Source organism: Enhydra lutris, unplaced genomic scaffold, assembly GCF_002288905.1.
Source record: "Enhydra lutris kenyoni isolate GAN:26980312 unplaced genomic scaffold, ASM228890v2 scaffoldscaffold28, whole genome shotgun sequence".
In the NCBI taxonomy this organism is placed as follows: domain Eukaryota; kingdom Metazoa; phylum Chordata; class Mammalia; order Carnivora; family Mustelidae; genus Enhydra; species Enhydra lutris.
Genome location: NW_019154112.1, coordinates 16032781 through 16059821, shown reverse-complemented (window position 1 = coordinate 16059821; position 27041 = coordinate 16032781). Strand labels below are relative to the sequence as shown.

The following is a 27041-nucleotide window of genomic DNA, read 5'->3' as shown; positions in this document are numbered from 1 at the left end:
CCTAATGTATAAGTCTTTTAAGAATATAAATTGAATTGAGTGAAATTGATTTAACATATGAGGTTGATAATTTTGGGGTAAGAATACTATGTTGAGTGGACATTTTGGTGTCTGTGTGGCTTTAAAATTGCTAAAATAAATTCTAAAATTTATTAGTCAATTTTATGTAAAAGAAAAAAATATATAGCAGGCTAAGACCTAAACTTACTGGAAAGTACAGTTTCCCAATGAATAAAAGGCAGAAGCAGTAATTTTGTCTCTCATATATTTTAGTAAAATATGCCAAGTCTCAAAATCTTTTTTATTTCTCTGAAAATGACATTTGAAATTGATTAGGTTGGTAGCTGCACATATTTTATTAGCATTTAGCTCCTCAGCCTGATATCTATTTGAGAATTTCTAAGGCTGATTAAAAAATGTATCACTTATTGAATAAGACATAACAATGATAATTTTGTTTCTGACAACACCAATTGGTATTAGTTTGTGTGCAAATATCAGTTTTCCTTATTTTTCAAATTCCCTTATAAATCAGTTCTTTATAGTACATGACTATAAATAATGTATAATTCAGGACTCAAAGCAATAATTTGTACTCACTATGAAATAATTTAAGAAACATTTCCCAAGAGGAAAAGACCTCTGGTTATTTGGAAACTTCGTGTGTCTATAACATGTGAGATGGAGATATTTGTTGGGATACTCTTTTTCACTTTCAAATGTGGTTTCTTTCCTATTACATTTTAGATTTCCACATATATCATAATCATATGAATAGGTGGTCCTTAAAACAAATGGTCATTTACTGCAAACATGGTTTGGCTATATGTTTCCATGTCGCATATAAATGAAGGGCTAATAGAATTACAGAAAACTTGTAGTAAATTTTTGTAAATATATTTTGCTGGATAAGCTCCTAAAAATCCCTCCTTTTAATTTTCCTAATTCATAAATTTTATTTATATTTTCTAAGCAAAACATAATCATTTAGTAATACTTACCTTGAAAACAAATTTTATGTCAAACAAATACCTACTTTATTGGTACTAAATACCGTATTAAGATTTGGGGGATATATGCTATCAAGACCTTTTTTAAAGATGGATTTGATAAAACACTTAAAATTATATTTTAAGTAACCTCTATAGATAAAATAACTGCATTAAGTTCAGGTGACATTTTAAAATAAACTACTTAAAGTGAAAATAATAGTTGGCTGTCATTATATTTACTAAATGAATTCAGTAGAGTGATACACATGGATATTTAAAGGTAAAGAAAAAAAACTAAGACTACAAATAATTATTACTGAAAAGCAGTGACAGTGAAAGAAAGTTGTCTGTAAGTTGGACATGTTCAGTTCTATTGATTGGCTGCTTTTCGGGGATGTTTCTTGGCAGGGGCTTAAAAATCAGTATGTGATAAATACAGAGGTATGTCCAAAATGGCATGGTTTATGATTTTACAGTATTGGCCTATTTTATAAGGCAAAGCCCTAATTTTAGCATAGTCACCTTTATCAACTAGTATTTATTACATATTATGAAATCCATTTCCATTCATGTGGAGACAAAAGAGAGCTATGATTCTGTCACTAATGTGTTTCAGTGAAATTAGCCAATGTGAAATTAAAACAAGATGCAAATAAATTTTCCCAAAATAAATAAAACCATATTAGTATATTAATGAATAGCATAAATCACCACATTATGGAAAACTTGGCAGAACTGATGTAATAGAGCTAAGTGATTGCTTCCTTTGAAAAAGAAGAATCACAATGACTTTCCTAATGGCACTGGATACAGTAAATCTGATTGGAAGATATATTACACTTTGTACTATTTTTCTTTGGGTTTTTTGGGGGGGCTAACACTTTATTATTTTTTTCTTTTTTAATATTTTTTACTGTGTTGTGTTAGTCACCATACAGTACATCATTGGTTTTTGATGTAGTATTCCAAGATTCATTGTTTATGTATGACACCCAGTGCTCCATGCAATATATGCCCTCCTTAATACCCGTCACCAGACCAACCCATCCCCTGAACCCTCTTCCATCTAAAACCCTCAGTTTGTTTCTCAGAATCCACAGTCTCTCATGGTTCATCTCTCCCTCTGATTTCCCCCTTTTCATTTTTCCTTCCTTCTCCTAATGTCATCCATGCTATTCCTTATGTTGCATAAAGTAAGTGAAACCATATGATAAATGACTTTCTCTGCTTGACTTATTTCACTCAGCATAATCTCCTCCAGTCTCATGCTGTTGATGCAAAAGTTGGGTATTCATCCTCTCTCATGGCTGAGTATTATTCTATTGTGTATATGGACCACATCTTCTTTATCCATTCATTTGTTGAAGGTCATCTTGGCTCTTTCCACACTTTGGCTATTGTGGACATTGCTGCTTTGAATTTTGAAGTACATATTGCCCTTCTTTTCACTACATCTGTATATGGGGCAAATACACAGTAGTGAAATTGCTGGATTATAGGGTAGCTCTATTTTTAATTTTTTTAGGAACCTCCAAACTGTTTTACAAAGTGGCCGCACCAATTTGCATTTGCACCAACAGTGTAAGAATGTTCCCCTTTCTCCACAGCCTCTCCAACATTTATTATTTCTTGCCTTGTTAATTTTTTTTAAAGATTTTATTTATTTATTTGACAGACAGAGATTACAAGCAGTCAGAGAGGCAGGCAGAGAGAGAGGAGGAAGCAGGCCCCCTGCTGAGCAGAGAGCCCCATGTGGGGCTTGATCCCAAGACCCTGGAATCATGATCTGAGCCGAAGGTAGAGGCTTTAACCCACTAAGCCACCCAGGCGCCCCATTGCCTTGTTAATTTTTGCCATTCTAACTGGTGTAAGGTAACATCTCAACGTGGTTTTGATTTGAATTTCTGTGATGGCTAAAGATGACGAACATTTTTTCATGAGTCTGTTAGTCATTTGTATGTCTTCTTTGGAGAAGTGTCTGTTCATGTCCTCTGCCCATTTTTTTTTACTTGATTACCTATTTTTTGGGTGTTGAGTTTGAGAAGTTCTTTATAAATCTTTAAATATCTTCTCCCATTCTGTGGTTTGCCTCTTTGTTTTATTGACTGTTTTCTTTGCTGTGCAGAAGCTTTTTATCTTAATGAAGTCCCAAAAGTTCATTTTCACTTTTGTTTCCTTTGCCTTTGGTAACATGTCTTGAAAGATGTTGCTGTGGCTGATGTCTAAAAAGTTACTGCTTATGTTCTCCTCTAGGATTTTGATGGATTTCTGTCTCACACTGAGGTGTTTCATCCATTTAGAGTTTATTTTCATGTATGGTGTAAGAAAATGGTCGTTTTATTCTTCTATATATAGCTGTCCAATTTTTCTAGCACCACTTTTTGAAGAGACTGCCTTTTTTCCACTGGATAATTTTATCTGTTTGTTGAAGATTATTTGACCACAGAATTGGGGGTCCATATCTGGGCTCTCTTCTCTGTTCCATTGGTCTATGTGTCTGTTTTTGTGCCAGTACCACACAGACTTGATGATCATAGCTTTGAAATCAAGCAATGTGATCCCTCCAACTTTGTTTTTCTTTTTCAACATTTCCTTGGTGTTTCAGGGTCTTTCCTGGTTCTGTACAAATTTTAGGATTGTTTCAGTACTGTGAAAAATGCCAATGGTGTTTTGATCAGGATGGCGTTGAAAGTATAGATTGCTCTGGGCAGCATAGACATTTTAACAATGTTTATTCTTCTGATCCATGAGCATGGGATATTTTTCCATCTTTTCATGTCTTCTTCAATTTCTTTCATGAGTGTTCTGTAGTTCCTAGAGTATAGGTCCTCTACCTCTTTGGTTAGGTTTATTCCAAGGTTATCTTATGGCTTTGGTGCTATTATAAATGGAATCAATTCTCTAATTTCTCTTTCTGTAATTTCATTGTTAGTGTATAAGAAAGCAATGGATTTCTGCGCATTGATTTTGTATCCTGCCACATTACTGAATTGTTGTATGAGTTCTAGTAATTTGGGGGTGGAGTCTTTTGGGTTTTCCACATAAAGTATCATGTCACCTGTGAATAGAGAGAGTTTGACTTCTTCTTTGCCAATCTCAATACATTTTATTTTGCTTTGTTGCCTGTTGCTAGGACTTTTAGTACTATGATGAACAATAGTGGTCAGAGTGGGCATCTTTGTCATGTCCCTGCTATTAAGTGAGAGGGTCTCAGATTTTCCCCATTAAGAATGATATTCACTGTGTGTTTTTCATAGATGGATTTTATGAAGTTGAGGAATGTTCCCTCTATCCCTATACTCTGAAGAGTTTCAATCAGGAAAGGATGCATTCAAATGCTTTTTCTTAAATGCTTTTCTGCATCAACTGAGAGGACCATGTGGATCTTCTCTCTACACTTACTGATTTGTTCAATCACATTGATTGATTTGTGAATGCTGAACCACCCTTGCATCCCAGGGATAAATCCCACCTGGTCATGATGGATAATCTTTTTTAATGTACTGTTGGATCTTATTAGCTAGGATCTTGTTGAGAATCTTGGCATCCATATTCATCAAGGATATTGGTCTGAAATTCTCCTTTTTGATGGGGTCTTTGGCTGGTTTGGGGATCAAGGTAATGCTGGCCTCATAGAAATAGTCTGGAAGTTTTCCTTCTATTTCTATTTTTTGAAATAGCTTCAGGAGAATAGGTATTATTTCTTCTTTGAATGTTTGGGAGAATTCCCCAGGGAATCCATCAGGTCCTGGACTCTTGTTTTTTGATCACTGCTTCAATCTTGTTACTAGTTATTGGTCTATTCAGGTTGTCAGTTCTTCCTGTTTCAGTCTTAGAAGTTTATAGGTTTCTAGGTATGCATCCATTTCTTCTAGGCTGCTGAACTTATTGGCATATAGCTGTTGATAATAATTTCTGATGATCGTTTCTATTTCCTTGATGTTAGTTGTGATCTCTTCCCTTTCATTCATAATTTTATTAATTTGGGTCTTTTCTCTTTTCTTTTGAATTAGTCTGGTCAGTGGTTTATCTACCTTATTAATTCTTTCAGAGAATAAACTCCCAGATTTATTGATGTGTTCTACTGTATCTCTGCTTTCTAATTCACTGATCTCTGCTCTAATCTTAATCATTTCCATTCTCATGTATGGGGTAGGCTTAATGTGTTGTTGATTTTCCAGTTCTTTAAGGTGTAAAGAGAGTTTGTTTATTTGGGATTTTTTTTTTTTTTTTTTTTTTTGAGTAGTGAGGCTTGGATGGCTATATATTTCCCCCTTAGGACTGCCTTTGTCATATCCCATAGGTTTTGAACCAATGGGTCTTCATTCTCATTGGGTCTCCATGAATTGTTTAAGTTCTTTGATTTCCTGATCGACCCAAATATTGTTGAGAAAGATGGTCTTTACTTCCAAGTATTTGAATTTCTTTCAGATTTTTTTCTTGTGATTGAATTCCCATTTCAAAGCATGTGGTCTGAGAATATGCAGGGAATAATATCAATCTTTTGGTATCAGTTGAGACCTGATTTGTGAACGAGTATGTGGTCTATTCTGGAGAAAGTTCCATGCACTCTCAAGAAGAATGATTATTCTGTTGTTTTAGGGTGGAATGTTCTGTATATATCTATGAGGTCCATCTAGTACAGTGTGTCATTCAAAGCTCTTCTTTGTTGATTTTCTGCTTAGATGATCTGTCTGTTGCTGAGAGGAGTTAAAATCCCCTACAATTACATATTATTATCAATATGTCTCTTTATTTTGATTAACAGTTGGTTTATGTAGTTGGCTGCTCCCATGTTGGGGGCATATATATTTACAACTGTTAAATCTTCTTATTGGATAAGCCCTTTAAGAATGGTATAGTGTCCTTCTGTATCTCTGACTACAGTCTTTAGCTTAAAATGTAATTTGTCATATATGAGGATTGTTAGTCTATCCTTCTGCAGTCTGTTGGTAAGAAAGATGGTTCTCCATCCCTTCACTTTCAGTCTGGATGTATCTTTAGGTTCAGAATGAGTCTCTTGTAGACAACATATGGATGGGCCCTGTCTTTTTATCCAATCTGCAACCCTGTGTTGCTTTATGGGAGCATTTAGTCCGTTCATGTTGAGAGTGATTATTGAAAGATATGTTTTTATTGTCATCATGTTGCCTGTGAGGTCCTTGTTTCTATAAATTTTTTTTCTGCAAATTTCTGTTCTATATCACTCTTGGAGTCTTTCTTCTTTTAGAGAAACCTTTTAGTTCTTCTTACAGATCTGGCTTAGTGGTCATATATTCTTCCAGTTTTTGCTGGTCTTGGAAGCTCTTTATCTCTCCATCCATTGTAAGTAATAGCCTTGCTGGATATAGTATTCCTGGCTGCATGTTCTTCTCATTTAGTACCCTGAATATGCCTTGCCATCCCCTTCTGGGGCTAACCCACAGGTTACTGTGGGCAGGTCTGATGTGATTCTGATATTCCCCCTCTGTACATAAGGAATGTCTTCCCCCTAGCTGCCCTTAAGATGTTTTCCCTGGTTTTAAGATTCACGAGCTTCACTATGAAACTCCATGCCTTGATCTTGGGGAGGGTGGGGGTGTCCTCTCTGCCTCTAGGACACAAATGCTTATTTCATTCAGGTGGCTAAGACTTTAAAAGAAGAGTTCATAAGAAAGAGATGCCTCTCTGGGTCTTGAGATGAAGGTTTCCCACTAGAGTTAATCTAAGATCCTCAAAGAGCATCTATTTTAAAGGTCACCTTGACTAGCAGTACCAAATAGTAAAGAGAGTTCACTGCTGTCTGTATTTGGTATGGATCAATTAATCCACTGAGTGAGAATATAACTCAGAATCAGAAAAGTAAATTCAAATCAGGGCATATGCAAAGGGAGAAATCAAGGCTAAACCCATTATAGATGGAAGAAGAAATCCAAATTCCTGGATGACACAAAATCCTTAGGACTGTGATTCTCGCATTTAGTGTGATGAGAATTACATGGAAGACTTGTTGAAGTTTTTGGGTCCCACTCCAGAGTTTCTGATTCAATAGGTCTGAGATGGGACCTGAAAATGTGCATTTCTAAAAAGTTACCAAGTGACGCTTATGCAGCTGGTTCAGGAGCCACATTTTGTCTTATGGAATCTTATCATTAAAAAAAGAATAAAAATAAAAGTATAAGCAGTATATCTTACATAATTGATACAGACACCCTACCAAAACACAAACAAATAAAAAATGACAAAACACAACAAAAAACTATCAAGTGTTGTAGGGTGAGGCAAAGGAAACAGAAAAAAACTATTTGGGAAGGATCTTAAAGATAGACATTGGCTTCAGCTCGCAGTTTTTTCAAAGTTTCTAAGAGCAGCCAGATTGGAGTATATACCCTGGAAGCAACTGACTATAGGTAATTGTGAGGAGAAAAAGCAAAGATCAGTTGTGGACAGGTAAGTCCTTGGGACTCCATTACACCAGTAATGGACTGAGATTTGTTATGAGGCATCAGGAAAACTAAACAACCCATGAGGACCAAGGTCAAAAAGTCACACAAAATAGTTAAGTTACTCTTAGTATATATAATCAAAATAAAGGACTCCTTCTGTTATGAAATACATTTAAGCAATAAGTCACCTGAATAAATAATTATTTTCAAAAGTATGCTATTACATAGATTAATTAACAAACATGGATTACAACTTTGAAAATTCTGTAAGCCTGCAATGCCTTGGGCCACAGAAAATTTTTTTCAGTATATGAAATCAATAACACTGTGGGCATTACTTTGAGATGTCACCATAATAAGAGCCATACGGTCCTAAGGCATACTACCAAACCCTGTCATTCCAAGTGATAGCATATAGTAGAAAGTCCTTCAAGTAAACTAAATGACACTTTGTTTAGACTTCTATTGCTAAAATTAAAAAAAATATATATAGAAGACTTTCCACCTCAGAATGGGCAATAACAGAAAATAAGTTGCAAGCTAATTCTTTCCTTCCACATAAAATATTATTAATGCTAAATTTTATTATTATTTCAACATGCTACAATAATGTGTAATGATTATAGAGAAATGATCTTAGTTTAAATCTTACCCCATTCCCTCAAGGCATTAAAAATAGTGCAGGAACATTTCAGAGTAGCCAAGTTAAAGCTAGGTCATGAATAGAATATATGGCTGTTTTCATGAAATAGCCTAGAAAGTGTGATAAGAACAATCATATTTTAAATTAGACTATAGTCTCAAGATAATTTTCCAGAATGCCACAATAAATATATCATATATTCCTTTATATGCCATATTTTTATTTTACATTATTAATGAAAAATGAATTATTAAATGCATATTTCAATAATTAGTGGCTGAATTCATATTACAGCATGTCTAATGGTAACTAATATAGTTGCTCTTATGCAGCTGTATTAACGTGTATATTTTAATGTGTCCCTATCATCTTTATATTGGAGAGTAATGTAGGTTTATGTGTAGTATATGCTTTGTTAAGTTTTATGAATTAGACAATATAAGAATATCAAGGGAAAGAGCAGATTCAAGATCATTAGCAATGTCAAACCGAATGGGAGAAAGCATTTTAAAGTTTTACAAAACTAATGATTTTTCAATAGGCCTAAGGCTTTAATAGTTGTGAGACAGCTTCTAGTCTTCAATTTCATTAAAACATACCTGGGAAATGGTCCATTTGAGTGAGTTAAGACAAACATTCCTTGAGGCTCACAATACCCTTAATTTAGAACTAGGTATCTTGAGAGAATAGGACTTTACAGGTAGGTATAGGTCTCATTGTAAAAACAAGAACACCAAGGCCCAGATAATTTAAGAGATCCAAACTTTTGTTCATAGAATTAAATAAAAAAGATTCAATGAGTGAATCAATAATTATAGAATTGCCCTAAGGTCACAAAGCCAGTATTTCTGAACAAAAATATCAAATCTACTGAATTTCTCCACTGCTCTCAGCTGACTCTTCAAAGCTGAATTTCTCTCTTTCTTGTAATACACTCCTTCAGCAAATAATTATTGAACATCTCTTTTAATCTGGGCAGTGTATTAAGCTCTGTAGATTCAAAGATAAATAATTAATGGATTCCCCAGAAGCTTACATGAGGAAAAAGGACAGGTAAACTCATTGAATCAGAATACAGTTATTGAAGAGCATAGGAAGAACTAAACCCCAGGAAAAGATAAAACTAGTCAGATTTTTGTCACACTTCTACTCGAAGTCCTTAATTGTCCCCCTCCTCCTTCAGAGTTAAAAGCAGTACATACTCAGTCATTGTCTGTTTCCATACTCTCTCTCTGAACTCATCTATTCTGGAGCACCTTTTCCCATCTAGCTATACTCTTCTGCATTTCTGTTTCTTACCAGAAACAAAGTACTGTTCCTTCGAGAAACTGACACATGCTGTTCCCTTCACCTTGACCAGTCTCCCCAAAATGTCCTTATGCCATACTCCCTTTTTTCCAGATCTTTCCTTCTAACTTTTCCTGATCACCTCACGAAAATAACAATTCTTTCCATAACTATGTCCACATATTCCTCATATTGCTCAGGAAGCTCAAGCATAGAAAAATGACACAATTAGCCCAAAAGTACTACAGGGGGTTGAGCCACAGTTAAAATACAGAAGTTGAGCAAGAAGGTTTCCTCTTTGGCTCTGGGCTAGAAAAGAATGATAGGATGCATGATGCATCAAGGAATGCGTCGTGACAGACAGAGAAGAGAGTTTGCCTTGCCAGAGCTACCTTCAGATGTTACCAGTGGCAGTGTCTCCAAAGGCTTAAAAATAAATAAATTAAGTACCTCACTGTAGGAGAATTACCTTTTAACGAAGCAACTGCAGATTTTAGTCCATCAGGCTACAGTAATATCTGCAGTTAAACAAGGGAAACAGCAGAGGACCAGGTCAGCAGCCTTACCTCCTCTTTCTTTCCACAGGATTTACATACTTAGTGGGTGTGGTTGAAATGTAAATGTAATGATTTAGTAAGCAAAACCAATGTTCATTTTTAAGTATGTACCACTGTACAGTATCTTTTTCATCTTGGTTAGTCGTTAAAATCAAGTATTTTAACAAACTGAATAGAAGCAGACTCAAATTACTATGGCAAAACTCAAATTACTATGGCAAAAAAATGGGAAGATAATACATTTTACTACATTGTACTCATCAATTATAATAACTTTTTAAATAAGCACAATTTTTAGATTACCAATCACATTAAAAAATTTGTGTTTATTTACTGTACTTAATTTATATTTTGTGTGCATGTTTTAATAATTTTACTTGTGGAGTATATATAATTTATAAATAACACATATTTTGGAAATATATGAAAAAAATTTTTATTGATAGGAAATCAAAATCAAAGAAGTCTGGAGACTGCGGGCGAAAGTTTACTTAATAGGGATAGGGATATTCATTGCTATTGAGTTCTAATGGTGATTTGCATATTATATTTACATAATGACTGACAGATTCAAACCCTATGGATGTATGTAATTTAAAAATGATTTTGAAGGGTTTAAAATCACTTAATTTTATTAACTATTAATAATAATTTAAAATAGATATTTCATTAGAGTTGATGACAGATGTCTTAGAAAATACTAAAGATCTACTCTATAATTTATGCAAAAATATCTAATTATTTTATTGGGTTGGATTTATACTTAATAAATTAACAACATTTCAGTAAATCTCCCAATGCAATTATTAGTAATAATTATCTTTTAGTATGTGATTTACATGGAATCTTTATTTTTTAGCTCTTCACTAATAAGACCTAAATTTATTTGGGAAATCTTAAAAAATCCTTATAATGCTTGCCTGTGCCAGAGAAATGGATGTCAAGAATAAATCTATTAAGAAAATAGATATCATGAATTAAATAGTTCTTATTCTATAACATTATGAACCTCATGTCAGTTTTATTTTTCCTTCACATTGATATTCCGGATCCTTAAATAGATAAATTGTTCATATTATACTTTATTCTTTGACTCACTTACAGAGTACAACTGAATAGGAATTAGCTTTGAAAGAGGTCACCCATCGGCAAAATGTCAACAGGATTGTTATGCTGCCTAAACAGAATAATGTACAATATGAAGTAAGAGTGACTTAATTAACTGAATCTGTCTCAGCAGAGTGCACTTTTTCTCTAGTGAAGACATAAAAAAGATTCATAACTACATTATGTCAATTAATCTATCCATATTTCTGTGTGAATATAAGAAATGAGGAAGTATATGAGCTATTTGTGTCAAGATAAACAGATAATAAATATATACATACTCGCTCTTACAATCCACACTGCCACCAAAAAAACAAAAACAAAAACATTGTACTTAGATGTTTTTATTCACAAAAGATGACCCTCCCAATGCAAAATGATAAGATTAAAAAAAAAATGCTGTCCACAAAGGTTTAAATCATTACTTAAAACATATTCTGATGTTGTCATGAAGCCCATTTAAGGATCCCTTCCCTTTTTCTTTCCTCCGTACATGTTTTTGGTTTTAAGATTAATTAATTTATTTATTTGAGAATGAGAGAGAGAGAGCATGTACCCATTAGCAGCAGGAGGGCAGAGAGAGAGGGAGGGAGATTATGAAGCAGGCTCTGTGCTCAGCACAGAGCCCCATGTGGGGTTTGATCTCAGAACCCTGAGATCATGACCTGAGCCAAAACAAAGAGTTGGACCATTAACCATCTGTGCCACCCAGGTGCCCCCTGCATGTTAATGAGGTTACTGTGAAATGGATATGCTGGTTTTCTGGAAGGTAAAGGACAATTTCTTCATTATTTTTTTCTAAATTTTGACCTAATTCTGGAGTAATTTCTCACTGTTTGGGCCCTTCAGTCTATAGAGTAGTCTATAGCCCAGTCTTTAAATGGAGAGCTGGTGAAACAATAAAACTGAGGAAGACCAGTCTTTGGGACAAATTTTCATTACTTTGTAGTGTTCAGATACTAGCATATTGCATACCTGGTAGAGAGCCTCAGTAAATAGTAAATTGAGCAAGCAGCGAAGTAGAGCACTGTCTAAAGCATGTGGAGACTACCAACTCCAGGAATTCCTTCTATTTTACAGTCTGGCCTGGACTTACCAACTATCCTGATTCTTCAAAAGAAGATGAACATTCTGATTTTTATAAGACATTTTTCTGATATTTAATTTTGGAAGATAATTCAAGCATAAACCATTACAGATGAATTGATGATTGCCAAACTAAATATCTGCAAGACCAGATTCAGTCCCTGGGCCTCCAGATAAATCACTATTGCTCTTCCTCTTCCAATCTTGAAAAAGGAACAATGACACCATTCTGAATTGATTATCCCACTGGATGACTTATCTTCTAAAGGAGGAGAAAGGTTATTGAACAATTGAAAACTAAAAGGTACGTGACAATAATTACTACAACTTCCTGAAACAGGATGTGCTGGTTATGATGTTTTTTGTAGTAAGTTTTGAAATGACTTTTAAAAATAACCCCTTCCTCCTCTTTCTAAACTGTCTACAAAAGAACACATAATAATTTTGCAATCAGATTTTAAAATATTATTAAAGAGTTATTCACAGAACTTTAAATAAAAGTAGCTTAGCATTCTGTGTAGTAATCAATCTTAGTATAAAAGAAAAACTAGACAATGGAATTATTTGAAAAACAAAAGAAATAATTAGCTAGTTATAGATTGTCAGAGGAGGTATGATTTTAATTTTGAAACGAATATTCACTCAAACTTATTTACAGTGGATTTATAAGATGTTCTACATAGGAACGAAATCCAAACTACCTCTGTATCTTATAGTGCAGCCCAATGTCTATTTTCCTGGTGGACTTCTGATGCAATCCAGGTTTTATTCTCATTTATCCTCACTGTTCACTTTTTCTATTATAGCAAAAGAAGTTTCTGCTAGCAGAAATAAAAGTTTCTTTCCTGGCTTCTGGAAATTTTATGTTTTATATATATAGATATATATCTATATATATATCTATCTTATGTTTGTCTTTAACAAAGATACAATAAACTATTTTAAAAATTAATGGGATCTATAATTCTTGCTCAAGATCAGAAAATGAATACAAGGGTTTCTCCCTTGACATTGCATTTATTAATTTCCTACTGTAGCCTTTTACATATACGTGGTGAGAATTAGTTCTCCTTTTATGGATAGGCAGATGTAAGACAGGCCCTGTATAAGTTGGTCCAATAGGTGGCAATTGCACTGATGTAATCATAGGTCATCACTGAGAACAAAAGCAGATGGCTCTTAAAGACAACCTTTGCCAAAAAAAAAAAAAAAAAAAAAAAAAAAAAATCACCAAAAGCCTATGAAAAGGTCTTAACCTATGTGAATGTTACGACTTTGCTTAGGGAGAGAATTTCTCCTCCTTGATCTATTAATTGCATGAACAACAAGAAGTAAAAAATTATTTTGGGATCTGACTAATTAAGCTAATTAGTAAGCACACCTCAGGGACTGTTGTGTGTGTTTGGTTAAATTGCTAGTATACAGGATGGGAGAGATGCCTTCCTTTATGTATTCTTGTCCATTATTATTCTCTACTCTCTTCCACAATCTAAGTGGTTCTAGAAGAATTTTATCTTCTTTTTCCTAAATTAAGTCATGCTCCTTATCTAAATGAGGTGTGGAAAAGTAAACTTTTTTTTTTTTTTTTTAAAGACAGGAACATCACAGTGGGCATATGTGATGATTGATACATTAATTTCTACATAATAAGGTCTGATTGTATTAGCTGTGTTGGATAAACTATTGGGTGCCCAATTAATTTGAATTTCAGGTAAAAATTTATTACTCTTTTTTTGTAAGCACGTACCATGCAATATTCAGACATATGTATTTTTATTTGCTGGTCTGGTAGTCTTAGACTGAATTTGTATTCCAGGTTAAGTGGAGAACAAGTATTTTTTAAAGTAGGTTGAGAGAATTTAGATAAAAACTGTGGAAGTCTGTCCTAACTTGCTATACATATTCCCGTCCTGTCCCAATTGTCCAGCAGCCTGTTTTCAGTTTTTACTGCATATCACATTTTCCAGAATCTATGTTTTATGTCACAGCTCTTCATATTCATATCATCTCTATTTTTACTAAGGCAAAGTTTTGATTTGTCTTTATTTCATGAGAGACTCTCTCTATATCAGATAACTTTTTCTAATCTATTATATTTCCCAAGATTTAGGCAAGGAAATAGTCTTGCCCATCTAGATCCCAACTACAACAGAGTTAAGGTATATTTTAATTTCTATTATGATAAGTAACTTATTAAAACAAAATAGAAAGAAACAAGAAAAAGAAATTATAAGTAGGTTCTAGGTTCATTATTTAAGATCATCTCATTCCAGTCCCTAACCTTCATGTAATTTTCTTCTAAAACTCTCCGTATTATGTAACAAAAAATTACACATTTGCATATAACATATAACATTTTCTACATCACATCAATTTATTTTATATACATTTATTCATCACTCACAGAAAGGAGAATGGAAAAGCAGTACAAAATAAATCCACTTTATTCAAAAGTCTTAATGACTCTGCCTTTAACTATAGAAAGACCCTTTAGAAAATGTGTGTTGTAAAGGCAATATATAAACAAACAAACAAACAAACATACTTTTAATTTACTAATACTTTGCAATGCTTTACAGACATATATAAAAACAAATAAATCATAATAACATTAACTATAGTTTGGTTTTGAATTTTAATTTGTATGAGTTATGGTATTTACTCATCCAATGGTCTCTTCTTAGAAATAATAATAAGGGCCAAATTATACTTGGGCAATATGTAATAAACTGAAAACGACAGCACATTATATTCCTCTGGAATTGTGTAGTATCAATTTTAAATTTTGTTTTAGGTTTAGTTAAAATTCATTTTAAAAGTATGTTTAGTTTGTCTCAGAATGCCAAAATATACTACAAACTCAGAGTGAAATTTTAGTGTACTGTGGATATATTTACTCCAATTCATCACACAAAATCAAAGAAAATTTGGGTGGGCAAATGACAGAAATACATTGATAAAGCTAAATGGATTGGTAAATTTTAAGGAAAGATTGGTCTGCTTTCCTTGTCTACTAGGACACAGCAAGAGCAAACTCCCTGATGGTTCCCCACCCCAACCTATGGCTTAAGTGCAGCAATTGGTACCACTTGGGAAAAGTGATCAGTGGTTCATATTCTTAGAAAAAGGTTTCAAAAGCTTTGGATTTTTTTGATGTTTGATTATCACTATAATAGTTTGTAATAATGCACAAGAAGGGAGGGGACACTTTTATGATTTTTTTTCCTTGTTAAATTGAGTTTTTCTTTAATTAAAATAGAGATTTTTGGATAAATTTTTACTTATTAAAATATACTTATAACTGGATTAAAACACAAAATCTAAGGACCTTTTTCTTATTATAAAAAGTAATTCATTCTTACATGCATTTAATAAGATCTCAAATGCCAAATTCTGAGAAATGTTATTCTTTAAAATTAAAGTTAAAATTATTTGCTGAAGAAACATGTCTTCACTAAATCGTTCCAGTATTCAAACTTTAATTTGTATAGATAAATTTTATGCTGTCACCTTGGGTAATTTCTGAATTGAGGTCATTCACTCCTAATCATCTGATGGATGGAAATTGGACTTCTACAATCTGTTGCAAGGCAATAAATACCAGCTCTGAGTATTGTGGAGCAGCAATTATCAATCTGCAGTTTATTTTTGAGTACTTCCTCTTCGACTCCCATTACCTCATGATACTTCCACCAACTCTCAGCTTTCTCTTAATGCGTATTGCTAGAGTCACCTTAATTTCCCATCCCACTCCAGGAGTGCTTTTTATGCTCATAACCTGTTTCTGATTCTGCCAATCTCTCACTGACCAAATATAAATATCACACCATGTTCTAAAATGCACTGAACCACAATTACACAGGGAACAATCAAAGCCCTCTACTATCCCACAGTCAGTATTAAGCAGTTGGATAAACTGATGCAAGTTTTCAAGTACTTTGAGTTCCCAGCTCTTCAGCTATAGCTTATTTCGGTTACTGTAGCCATTAGCTTCTCACTGAATGAGTTTGCCAGGCTGAATATCCTACCAAAGAAGAAAGCTGCTGAGATTTTTAAAACTGTAAATTGTTTTTCAGTACTATATTTTTAGTTGAGAAGTAAGTTATGCTCTAGTAACCTGCTTTTAAGCCTAGACTGGTATTCCTGTCTTTCATTGCTTTTCTTAAGTTTTGTGCAATTGTATCTAGATGCTTAAGTTTCTCTTACTGCATTTCTACTAATGAAATGACTTCACATTTCTTAACTAATATTCCCTCTACAGCTCTGTTTATTTGCCAAGCTTAAGCAAGACCATTGATCAGCTGTTCTAAGCCTATGCTGGGTTGCTTATAGCATTAAGGGTCCAGTGTATCTTGTATATAATTTGTACCTGAAACTCCCCCCAAATCTTGAGGGGAAATCTCACTGGGTAGCAATAGGTAGGCACCATACTTTCAAACTTCAAGTATCCTAAAAAACATTATGTACATGAGAATTGTATATTCTGGAAAAAAATCTCTAAGACCTCATTCTGTTCAATAGCCTTTCACATAAGTCCTCAACAATGTCCCTTACTGGGTTTGCCTGCTCTTTCCACCCCAATGTCCTTTGATAGTCATTTCCTTGATGACTAGGACTTCTAAAATAGATCATCAGAACTAGCCAAGGATAGCACTTTTTCCATAAAAGTTCCCCTTTAAGAGAGAAAGAAATGTTTAGCATACTATGTATCTTAATCCTAAATTTACTTTAGAGAATTCTAGCTGCAAATTCTCCTCAGACCCAGGTATTCTGCACATGAGAAACTGACACTTAAAATTTAGTCCCTATCACCTGTGACAGGACCATATCCTGAATGAACCTGTCCCCAACATCTCTTAAAACATCTCTCAGTACAAGCTTCAAGTGCAGATTAGCATAGGCCTGGTGCTCAGCTCTCCAAAAAGAGGCTTACCAACAAATTATCGCCATGCCTGTTCTCTTCTCCATGCAGTCCAATGAATGTGGATAGCCGAACTTTTATGCACTATGGGTCTGCATGGGAATCTTTTGAGTAGTATTTTAAAAATGCAGAGGCTCAGACCTCACTTCCAATATACTACATCAAAATCCTCAGGTGAATCCAAAATAAGCATGCATTTTTTTTTAAATTTCACATTCTTTTTTAAAATTTTTATTGTGTTAAGTCACCATACATCATTAGTTTTTTATGTAGTGTTCCAAGATTCACTGTTTACATATAACACTCAGTGCTCCATGCAATACATGCCCTCCTTAATACCCCCAGCATGCTCACCCATCCCCCCCACCTACCTCCCATCTAAAACCCTCAGTTTGTTTCTCGGAGTCCACAGTCTCTCATGGCACATCTCGCCATTGGATTCCCCCCAATTCACTTTTCCTTTCCCTCTCTTAATATTCTCCATGTTATTCCTTATGTTCCACAAGTAAGTTGAAACCATATAATTGACTTTCTCTTCTTGACTTAACATGTATTTCGCATGTATTTTTAGAAGCAGGTGATTGTGATGTATTGTGGAGTGTCTGAAATACTGACTTGGTTTTGGGATTCTCAACCCCCCTAGTTTCATGAGTCCAGTGGGCAACTGCACTCAAGCTCAGTTGCTTTCAGAGGTGCAGCATGGTCTAGGATAGAAAGAGAGTCTTAAGAGAAGCATGTGATCTGCAAACCTGCCCTAACTGCTCTGTTACTGAGCAAGAGAAAATGGTTTCATTTTGACAAACCTTATGTCTTTTTTCTTTGTTAAATGTATCTTCTATGATATAGCACTGAATTATTAAAAAAAAAAAAGTCCTAGAAAGGCAAACTACAGAAAAAAAAAAAAATTGGTATCTACATTTTCTGATAAGCCATTAGCTCTTGACTGTATATTTTAAAAAGTCATGGGCTCAAGTAATAACACTTTAGGCCTATATCTATGTCTATATGTTCAAATACTAATTCACATTTGTATTCATGCCAACCACACTGGACTCTTTCGAGTTTTTGTTTCAAATTTTTTCAAGTACAGAGGATAAATTTTTTTGTCTCCCTCTCTTAAGCACAGCAGTTTTAAATCAGGGGAACTGACGTGGAAGGCTGTGGGACTAGTAAGACTTAAGTGACGTTAGTTAGATTAAAGGCCTGAAGAGAGAGGGAACAGGCCAAGGTGTTTTGCTTTGTGTCTGTCAGATGCACAGTGTTTCACCAGAAATGCAGCAATCTCACAGCAAACCCTAACGGGTGGCTCAAGAGTCCCAATGGCCTGAGATCATGTAAATCAAAAGTTACCAGCTGCCCTGAATCTCTGGGACCTTGGCATGCGTACAGACTCCATGGATTTCTTACTCTAGGAGAAAATCTAATTATCCTTTATTTTCTTTCTCCTTTTTCTTTCTTCCTCCTTCCCTCCCTCCCTCTGTCTTCTCCCACCTCTCTGTCTCTCTCAACAATTAAATCATCGTCATCATCGGCTGCAGCATGAACATGACATATATTTGTTAATTACTTGGTATGTGGCAGGTACTATGTTAAACATTTTTCAGGCAGCATCTCATCTAATTTTCATAAGAACCCTGCTATTAATATGTCCATAACGAAGTTGCAATTAATATGTCCATTATTCAAATGAACTGACTGAGGCTTAGAAAGTTTAAGTGACTTGTTTACACAGCTAGTGAAGGCAAAGCTATTAATCTCAAAACCCCATCCTCTTTGGTACATGCACCCTTTTGGTTTGGAAGGGTAGGCTGCAAAATTTAACCCCCCCTATAATCAAGAAGATACCACAGGCCACTCTAGTATTTCAAACCAAAGTTTTTCATCAATTTACATAAAGAAGCCACTTATCTGTAAGCTCTAATTAATATGTACATATTAGAACCAATATAGGTTCAAATATTAATTGACCTGGGCTCCAGAGCTTGATTTTGGAAAGCTCTTGATTTCTGTTTAAACTAGGATGGTTGGCAAAAGAGTAAAGAACAATGATATATTCTCTTTTCTGTGAATATGCACATGTGTGCATATACATTTGCACATATGCTGACTTCCACAAATATATATCCACTTTTTAATTCAAAATGTCTTCGAATTTCCACCACTGATAAATTCCTCACAGACAAATGAGGAGTTATATGACATATAGAACATAATAGAGTTCTTTTCTAATGGCGATGAAAGATTTACTATCCTTTAACCATTATTCTTGTCAGTTAATAACCAATTGTTGAAGTCAACTTTTCTTGTGTGTGCAGGTGTGTGTGTTTCTTATATTATCTTCTTAGAAAGAATATATAAACACAACATAATAGCTTTTAAAAACATTCTTATATAGACATAGCCAATTAAAAATGACATCTATCCAAATGGCAGAAAGGATGGTTTCTAGGAGAAAACTGAAGTTATTTTGGACTATAACTACCCACTAAGTTCTCAGATATAAACAGTGAAGCCCAGAGTGGAGTCTTATAGTTATATAAAGGTAGCAAATAATAATATAAAAGCACAATATAATGTTTTATTGAAGTAAGTTGAAGCTTAATCTATCTCATAAGTCTTTGAAAATAAATCCATTTATTGATGCATTTTGGCTAATATTGGCAATGAAAATGGTATTCAATCAGTTCTAAATCATTTTTTTAAGATGGACTCTTTCCGCGAACTGTCCATTTTTATTAGAGTGTCTGAAAATGGAAAATTCCTCTCTCTGATCAGTTATGTTCTCACACAATATTTATGAAATTCAGTTCTGCTTGATAGATTTCTTAAAGCTCAAAATTCAACCATCTGTAAATCTCACTTCTCTGTAATGAGTCTTGGAATAAGAAAGAAGGGAAAATATGCCTGAGCTTCCAAAATAGACTTTACAAGTCCAAAGTTATTAAGCTCATGTATGTCTTTGCTCAGGTGGATCAACAAATATTTTCTTAGGTTCTGTTTACCTTTATTTTGCATACCATCTTAACAGATTTGATTATCTATTTCAAAGCCATGACAGATTCAAAACAACGGATGAGAGGGGAAGAAGTGGAGTACTTCAGATACACATTAACTGTGATCAAAATTTACCATTGAGAGGAATACGTTGAATTATATAAACCATCAAATGAATGAACTAAAATTTTATATTAGTCTTGGATTATACAAGAGAAACAATTCTATTATCTATTTCATTGTAGAAATAATAGAAAACTGACACCCATCATAATGAACCACTTTCATAAATGTAATGTTAAATTATTCTCAATAAATTCTTTTTTTTTTTTTAATTTATTTGACAGAGAGAGATCACGAGTAGGCAGAGAGGCAGGCAGAGAGAGAGGGGGAAGCAGGCTCCCCGCTGAGCAGAGAGCCCGATGTGGGGCTCGATCCCAGGACCCTGGGATCATGACCCGAGCTGAAAACAGAGGCTTTAACCCACTGAGCCACCCAGGCGCCCCATTCTCAATAAATTCTTAAAGTAAGGATCTATACAATGAAAGGTAGAGATATGGGCAACAAAAAAATAGGCAGATTTTATTTTACATATACAAAGGTAGATTATTTAGAATAGACATGGCCAAAGGTTTTCATTTTGTTACCTAATCAATGCAATGCCTTCTTTTAAACAATGTGTTTGGTTGTTAGGTAATGTCCCAAGAGGTAGATTAAACCTTTGGCTATATATTCACCACTGAAGATGTTGAAACTAATCAAGTTGATCAAAAGACTTAACTGAACCTCTGGGATATCGTATTTAATCAGTCATTGATTATTTTTAATACTCATTTTAGATTCGAACCATTACACCCAACCTGTATGAAAAACTATAATTTATGCACAGATTTCCTGATTAATAAATGTCAATATAAAGAGAGTAACACTTCACTAAGTTATTACAAGTGAGAAGAAAACAATATATTATTATCTCCCTCACAAAAGGATTGGGATGAAAAATTTAGATTTATTCCTTTTGTCTTAAAAAATAAAAGCACCAAAACAAGATGGAAGAACTCAATAGAGAAGATACAATGAAATACCCTCCTAAAAACTCAGGAGGATAAAACTCTAGATTTTTTGGACCATCCTTCTCTTTTAAGGTACTAAATTGTGAGTTGTCAGTACACATGGAATGAACATCTCTGTGCTCCACCTCCAATATCACAGATGTTTACAGCTAGAAAGTGCCATCTAGATAATCAGTCCAGTGATTTTCAAAGAGAAATATACATCAAAAATCACAAGGAATTATGTTATCTAGGTATCAGACGGATCCATGTACTGAATCAGAATTTTAAGCATGTGTATTTTTAAAGTCAACTCTCTGGTAAAGAACAATTGGTACAACTCTTTGATTCTAGAGTAGAAGTTGATAATTCAACTAAAAAGTGCAATAGCAGGTACTTGTTTATGTATATTCTGGTATTTAAATAAAATGGAAAGCTAAATTTTTCTTAAATTAATAATATAGTACCATATAGAGTAGATATGAGTGACTATTCTAACAGTTCTTCATTTTATGCTTCTACTAAGTTGTGACTTGCAATAAATAATTGAACAAATCCATGTCAAAGTCAGACAATCTCCAAAAGTTCTTGCTACCCTTTTTCTAAAATAATTTTAAGATTTTATTTATTTGACACAGAGAGAGAGAGCATGCACAAGCAGGGGGAGCGACAGGCAGAGGGAGAGAGAGAGAGGGGGAGAGGGATGCAGGCTCACCACTGAGTGAAGAGCCCAAAGGGGGCATTGATCCTAGGATCCCAGGATCATGACCTCAGCTGAAGGCTAGGACCCTGGGATCATGACCTCAGCTGAAGGCAGATGTTAACCAACTGAGCCAACCAGGAACCCCCTACTATTGTAAGTTACTCAAAACTTTTAAGATGTTTAACCTAATCAAGTTTTTAAAATGAGTATGAAAAATTCTTTTTTTTTTTTTAGGTTTAACATTTCATATGATATTCTATAGAACCCATGACTTAAAAACAATATTATTATGACATAGAATAGTAGAGATTATATATAAGAGCTAAGACATATCATATTTGACAAATTTTGTCATATTCTTATATAACTGGAAATCACTGGAAATAAAATTTGTTACTATCTTTTTTTGCTACAAAAATGTTTTTTTTTTTCTTTTCTCCATCAAGGAGTATTAGACAGTCTGTGTGTTTGAAGAATTTTAGAGCTCCCAAACTCTGCCCCTAAATCAGAGTCTCTGTTAATTTCTATCAAGTGAGATTAAGCAAATCTTTATGGAGAGGAAGGGCATGAAAGAAGTGAAGGCTTTTGTATTTGGACAGAGAACAGTTGGACTAATTCCACACTGATGGAGAATTTGTAATCCTAGAGAGAGAGCAGAACCCAAGGTTTTAATGGTTCCAACTGGATATGCTGAAGGGACAACTGGGACCTAACTACTAATTAACTAAACACCATGCACTTGAGGGATGCAGAGAAGATTCTGGGAGCCAAATTTGGTATGAAAGGATTGGAATCATTTGGCAGACTAGCCCATATTTGAAAGTAGTGTGGGGATGACAAAATGGGCATTTCAGTAACAGCCAAGATGAACTAAGGAGGAGAGGCTATTCTCTCATGATCCTGGCTTGAGCCACCCCCAGCATTTATTCTCCAATCCCAAAGGGAGGAAATGGGCAACTCTCAAATGACTAACAAGGATTTTTCAACCATATGGTGGTGAAGGTAAAGGAAGTTTTATTTTTACTAGAAAACACATAAATTCAGTTTGGTTTTTGCACCAGAATATTTGGCAGAAAATTTTTGTCTGTAGTATACTAGTCTACATAATATGTATACATTTTAACATAGTTGTATATGAATGGAAACTTTGTCTTTTCCATGCATTAGTTCTGCTGCACTAGTTTTGTTTCTTCTGCTGTTATCAAAATTAAGCATTCATTATATATGTAAGATAGAGGAAAATGAAAGTAAAATGAGAAGGGAAAATACTTGAATAATTTGATCATATATTTTTAAATAACCACAAAGAAATATTCTCAAATATACCTCAGAAATTTACATGAGAAAATAAGTCTTATTCTACCCATTCTTAACATTTGTGTCTTGTTATGTGCTAAGCATTCATATTTTTTAATTTTTTCTCTCATTGTTTTCTTAGGTTTACTGAACCATAAAGGAGGGAAAGAAGAAAACTGGCTCACTATTACAAAATACTTCTCATCCTGATTTTAAAGTCTTCTGACTTTCTGCTTTTTCTCTAAACTCACATTCACGATGCTATGTGTATCATAAAGAAATGCTTCAAGTGTAAAAATGTTAATTGAAAGCTACACCCACACCAAGTTCAAAGAACATGCAAGCCTAATATAAGTGGCATTGCCTGGGTTTGTTTGGAAAATTATGCTCAGGAAAACAAACAAACAAAAACCAGACTGAGGGGCATCCGGGTAGCTCAGCTGGTTAAAGCCTCTGCCTTGGGCTCAGGTCATGATCCCAGGGTCATGGGATCGAGCCCCGCATCGGGCTCTTTGCTCAGCAGGGAGCCTGCTTCCTCCTCTCTCTCTGCCTACCTCTCTGCCTACTTGTGATCTCTGTCAAATAAACAAATAAAATCTTAAAAAAAAAAAAAAGACTGATGACTCTTACAGCCAAATGTGAGTGCCCTAAAAGTCATCTTTCTGTTTATCAAAATTATTAACTATTTTGTAGAAGCATCACCTTCCATGTCTTTCCTTTTCTTTTGCACTTCAAAGCCTTTAGCATTTCATGGTTTGTCTTTTTCCAATATGTTGGTAAAACAGAGCAGATATGAAACTCAAACTGGACCTTGCTTTATTGCTTATTTTAGCCAGGCTTTATTTCAAAATTATGAGTTTTAGCTCTGTCTTCTTTTTCTCTCTATTTATTATTATGTAATGTATTACTTTAAAAATTACATACTACTTATTCCTACACAAAAATGTAATATTTAATATAATATTGGTATAATGGTTAACTTCAAAGGCCTGTGTGCTCAACCCCTGCACATTCCAAAGAAAGGACCTTTTAACTAGGACCTGGAAGGTAACCTCTGAGTATTGGAATATCCTGTTTGAAGACAGTGTCCTTGATACATGAACATAATATATGTATACATTGTGAAACACTTACTACAATAAGGTTAATTAACACATCCATCCCATCACATAGTTACCATGTGTGTGTTTGTGTGTGTGTGTGTGTGTGTGTGTGTGTAGATCTACTCTCTTAGTGGATTTCAATTACATGATGTAGTAATATTAACTACGGTTACCACAAAGTACATTAGATCCTTGCTTGTGCCCTTTGACTAGCATCTCCCTATTTTCCCCACCCTCCAGCTGCTATTAACCATCATTTTACTCTGTTTCTGTGAGTCCCACTTTTTAAAATTCTTATTTTTCTTTACTCTTATTATCATAGTTTCTGGACATAGGAGTCAAGATTTAGGCTAATACTAGCTTAAAGTTAATTTGAATAGCTTCTAACTGGCAATTTATAAAATGAATAAATGAGAGAATACTATCCTTGGAAGTTCTATGATTTGATATGATACACCTTCTAAAGCTGCAGTCTCTACTTGTTAAACAACTGTCTTAGTATCACACAGATAAGCTATGGCAAGGTCAGGTCTAGAAGGGGAATCTTATGGTTTTGGGTATGAAACTCTTTCTACCATAATAAACTCCTATTATTGCTGAAGTTATTGGTGAAATCATGGACTAAAATAAAGCTTAACCGCACTATGGAAACTAAATGATTTACCTGCAAGTAAAAGGAATGCTTCCTCAAGCCATACTAAAAAATAAGCCATGACTGATCTCCATAATTAGATTTAGGGGGTTTCAGTAAGGAGTTCAACTATTGGCCAAGAACCAGGTTTCTTCTGACTCTCAGCTCTACTGTCTTCAGGGTCATTTATCATTAGGTGGCATCCCACCCTCTTCCTTGGGCTTTAAAAATGGCAACAGTAATTACATGTATAAAATCTAGTTGTTGGAAGATCTAGAAGAGGTCACACCTACCTTTTACTTACATCCAGTGAGGATACACCAGTGAGGAAGGATTCCCCCAGAAAGAACACTCATCTCAGAAGCCAGCATAAAGTCACATGCCCACTCCTTCAGGAGTTCCCAAAAGTGGAATGGAGTTAGGATGACTAAGACAAAGCATCTGGTATGAATAAAGACAAAGCAACACGGCCACTGTGCATACCTAAAGTGTAGTTAGGTAACTGATGCACCCTCCATTTCTGGTCCTTCCCATCTAAATGTTAATTGTAATTCTCCATTTAGATGCCTGCCTCTCTTGTGGGAAAGAAACAATATGCCACAAATTAGCCTTTCACTGTAAAAACAATGCTAGTACACTGATAGTCAAAATACATCAGTGGAAATGAGTCTGTTTTTCAAAGCATTTTCTTCTAACTTGAACTAGTGTAGTCTTTTTGTGAAAATCAGCTTTGTTGCTAAAGGATAAACTATAAGCCTATACTAGTAGTGCAGCATTAACCTGTGTTGTATGTCATTTATTTTCTGAAGTCAGTCAGTGAATCCACCTTCAGTAGATATTTCTTATGTCAGGCTTTCTGAAAAATGAGAAGCCTGAAGGGATCCCATTGATTTGCCAACTGTGTCACAGTCCGTTTAAGGCAGAATGGCACATGCTTGTGACAAAGGTGATGACAAATGGATATGTACTGAAGGGACAGCACCTACACAGATGAATGAAGGAAATTATGGAAGTACACAACACCAGATAGAAAGCAAGATAAAATTTAGGATTATAAATATCAATGAAACACATTATGTGTGTATATACTATCTTGAATTATATAAAGGTGCATATAAAACTAATGTCATTTTGGGGCGCCTGGGTGGCTCAGTTGTTAAGTGTCTGCCTTCAGCTCAGGTCATGATCCCAGGGACCTGGGACAGAGTCCCACATCCAGCTCCCTGGTCAGTGGGGAGCCTGCTTCTCTCTCCGCCTCTGCCCCTCCCCCTGCTTGTGTTCCCTCTCTCACTGTGTCTCTCTCTGTCAAATAAATAAAAGTCTTAAAAAAAAAAGAAAAGACTAATGTCACTTTTTAGAATAATTTCTGATATTTTACACAAATTCAATATTACCAAGAATTGTGAATCTAAATTGTGAATCTAAAAAAGATATTCTGTTTTATAATATTTACATCAACTTATATATAGTTATGAATGGAACACTTTTTTATTATTAAGTTAAAATAATATAAGTTAAATATATAAGTAAATATATATATAAGTAAATATATAAGTTAAAATAATATTTCTTGAGTTTCTGTTTTCTAATCTCTCTCCATATATATATATATATATATATATATATATATATATACCAACTTGACATACACACAAATGTTAACTGTATTTGTAGGGGTTAATTTATGCTATCCCACAGTAAGATAAATTAATAATATTCATGGATACTAACGAGATGAAGATCTTTGCAGGTAGAATTGTGCTCACAGGCATTCAGGATACAATCATCAATGTCCTGTTCACACCTCAAGCCAGCAAAACCCGGATTGCATAAGCAGGAGAAGCCATTAACCACTAAGAATGAGAGAGAAGAGAAAATAATATACCTTTAATAATGATATGGGTATTGCTAATTATTCTCAAGAATGTTGCATTCAAGTAAATGCATTTCATTTTTAACCAAAGTAAATGTGAATTCACAGCTCTCTACAGTATTATCTAAATAACTGTTTTGCTCAGTTCTATTTAACTTTAAAACTTTAATTTGAAATAAAAACAATCACAATAAACATTTGGTAGCAGTTTGCAAAGCAACAATGACAATACCCAATTTTTTTCTTCTCTCTTTCATTTGTCAGTAAACAATACCTATGATAAACAGGTTACTTTTACATCAATTAACTTTTCCTTGAGTGCTTTAGGTTTAATAAACTAGAAGTTAACTCATTGTTAAGTTTTTGTGTGA

At 34.3% G+C, this 27041-nt stretch overlaps 1 protein-coding gene across 1 annotated transcript in view; it reads right to left on the bottom strand.

Moving 5' to 3' along the window:
* The window catches only part of LOC111152227 (eyes shut homolog (Drosophila)), a 1631332-nt gene that overhangs the window by 1173498 nt on the left and 430793 nt on the right, over positions 1 to 27041 (bottom strand). The window contains 1 exon segment of the mRNA XM_022510634.1: positions 26529 to 26650. Coding sequence (XP_022366342.1) covers positions 26529 to 26650 — 122 coding nt within the window.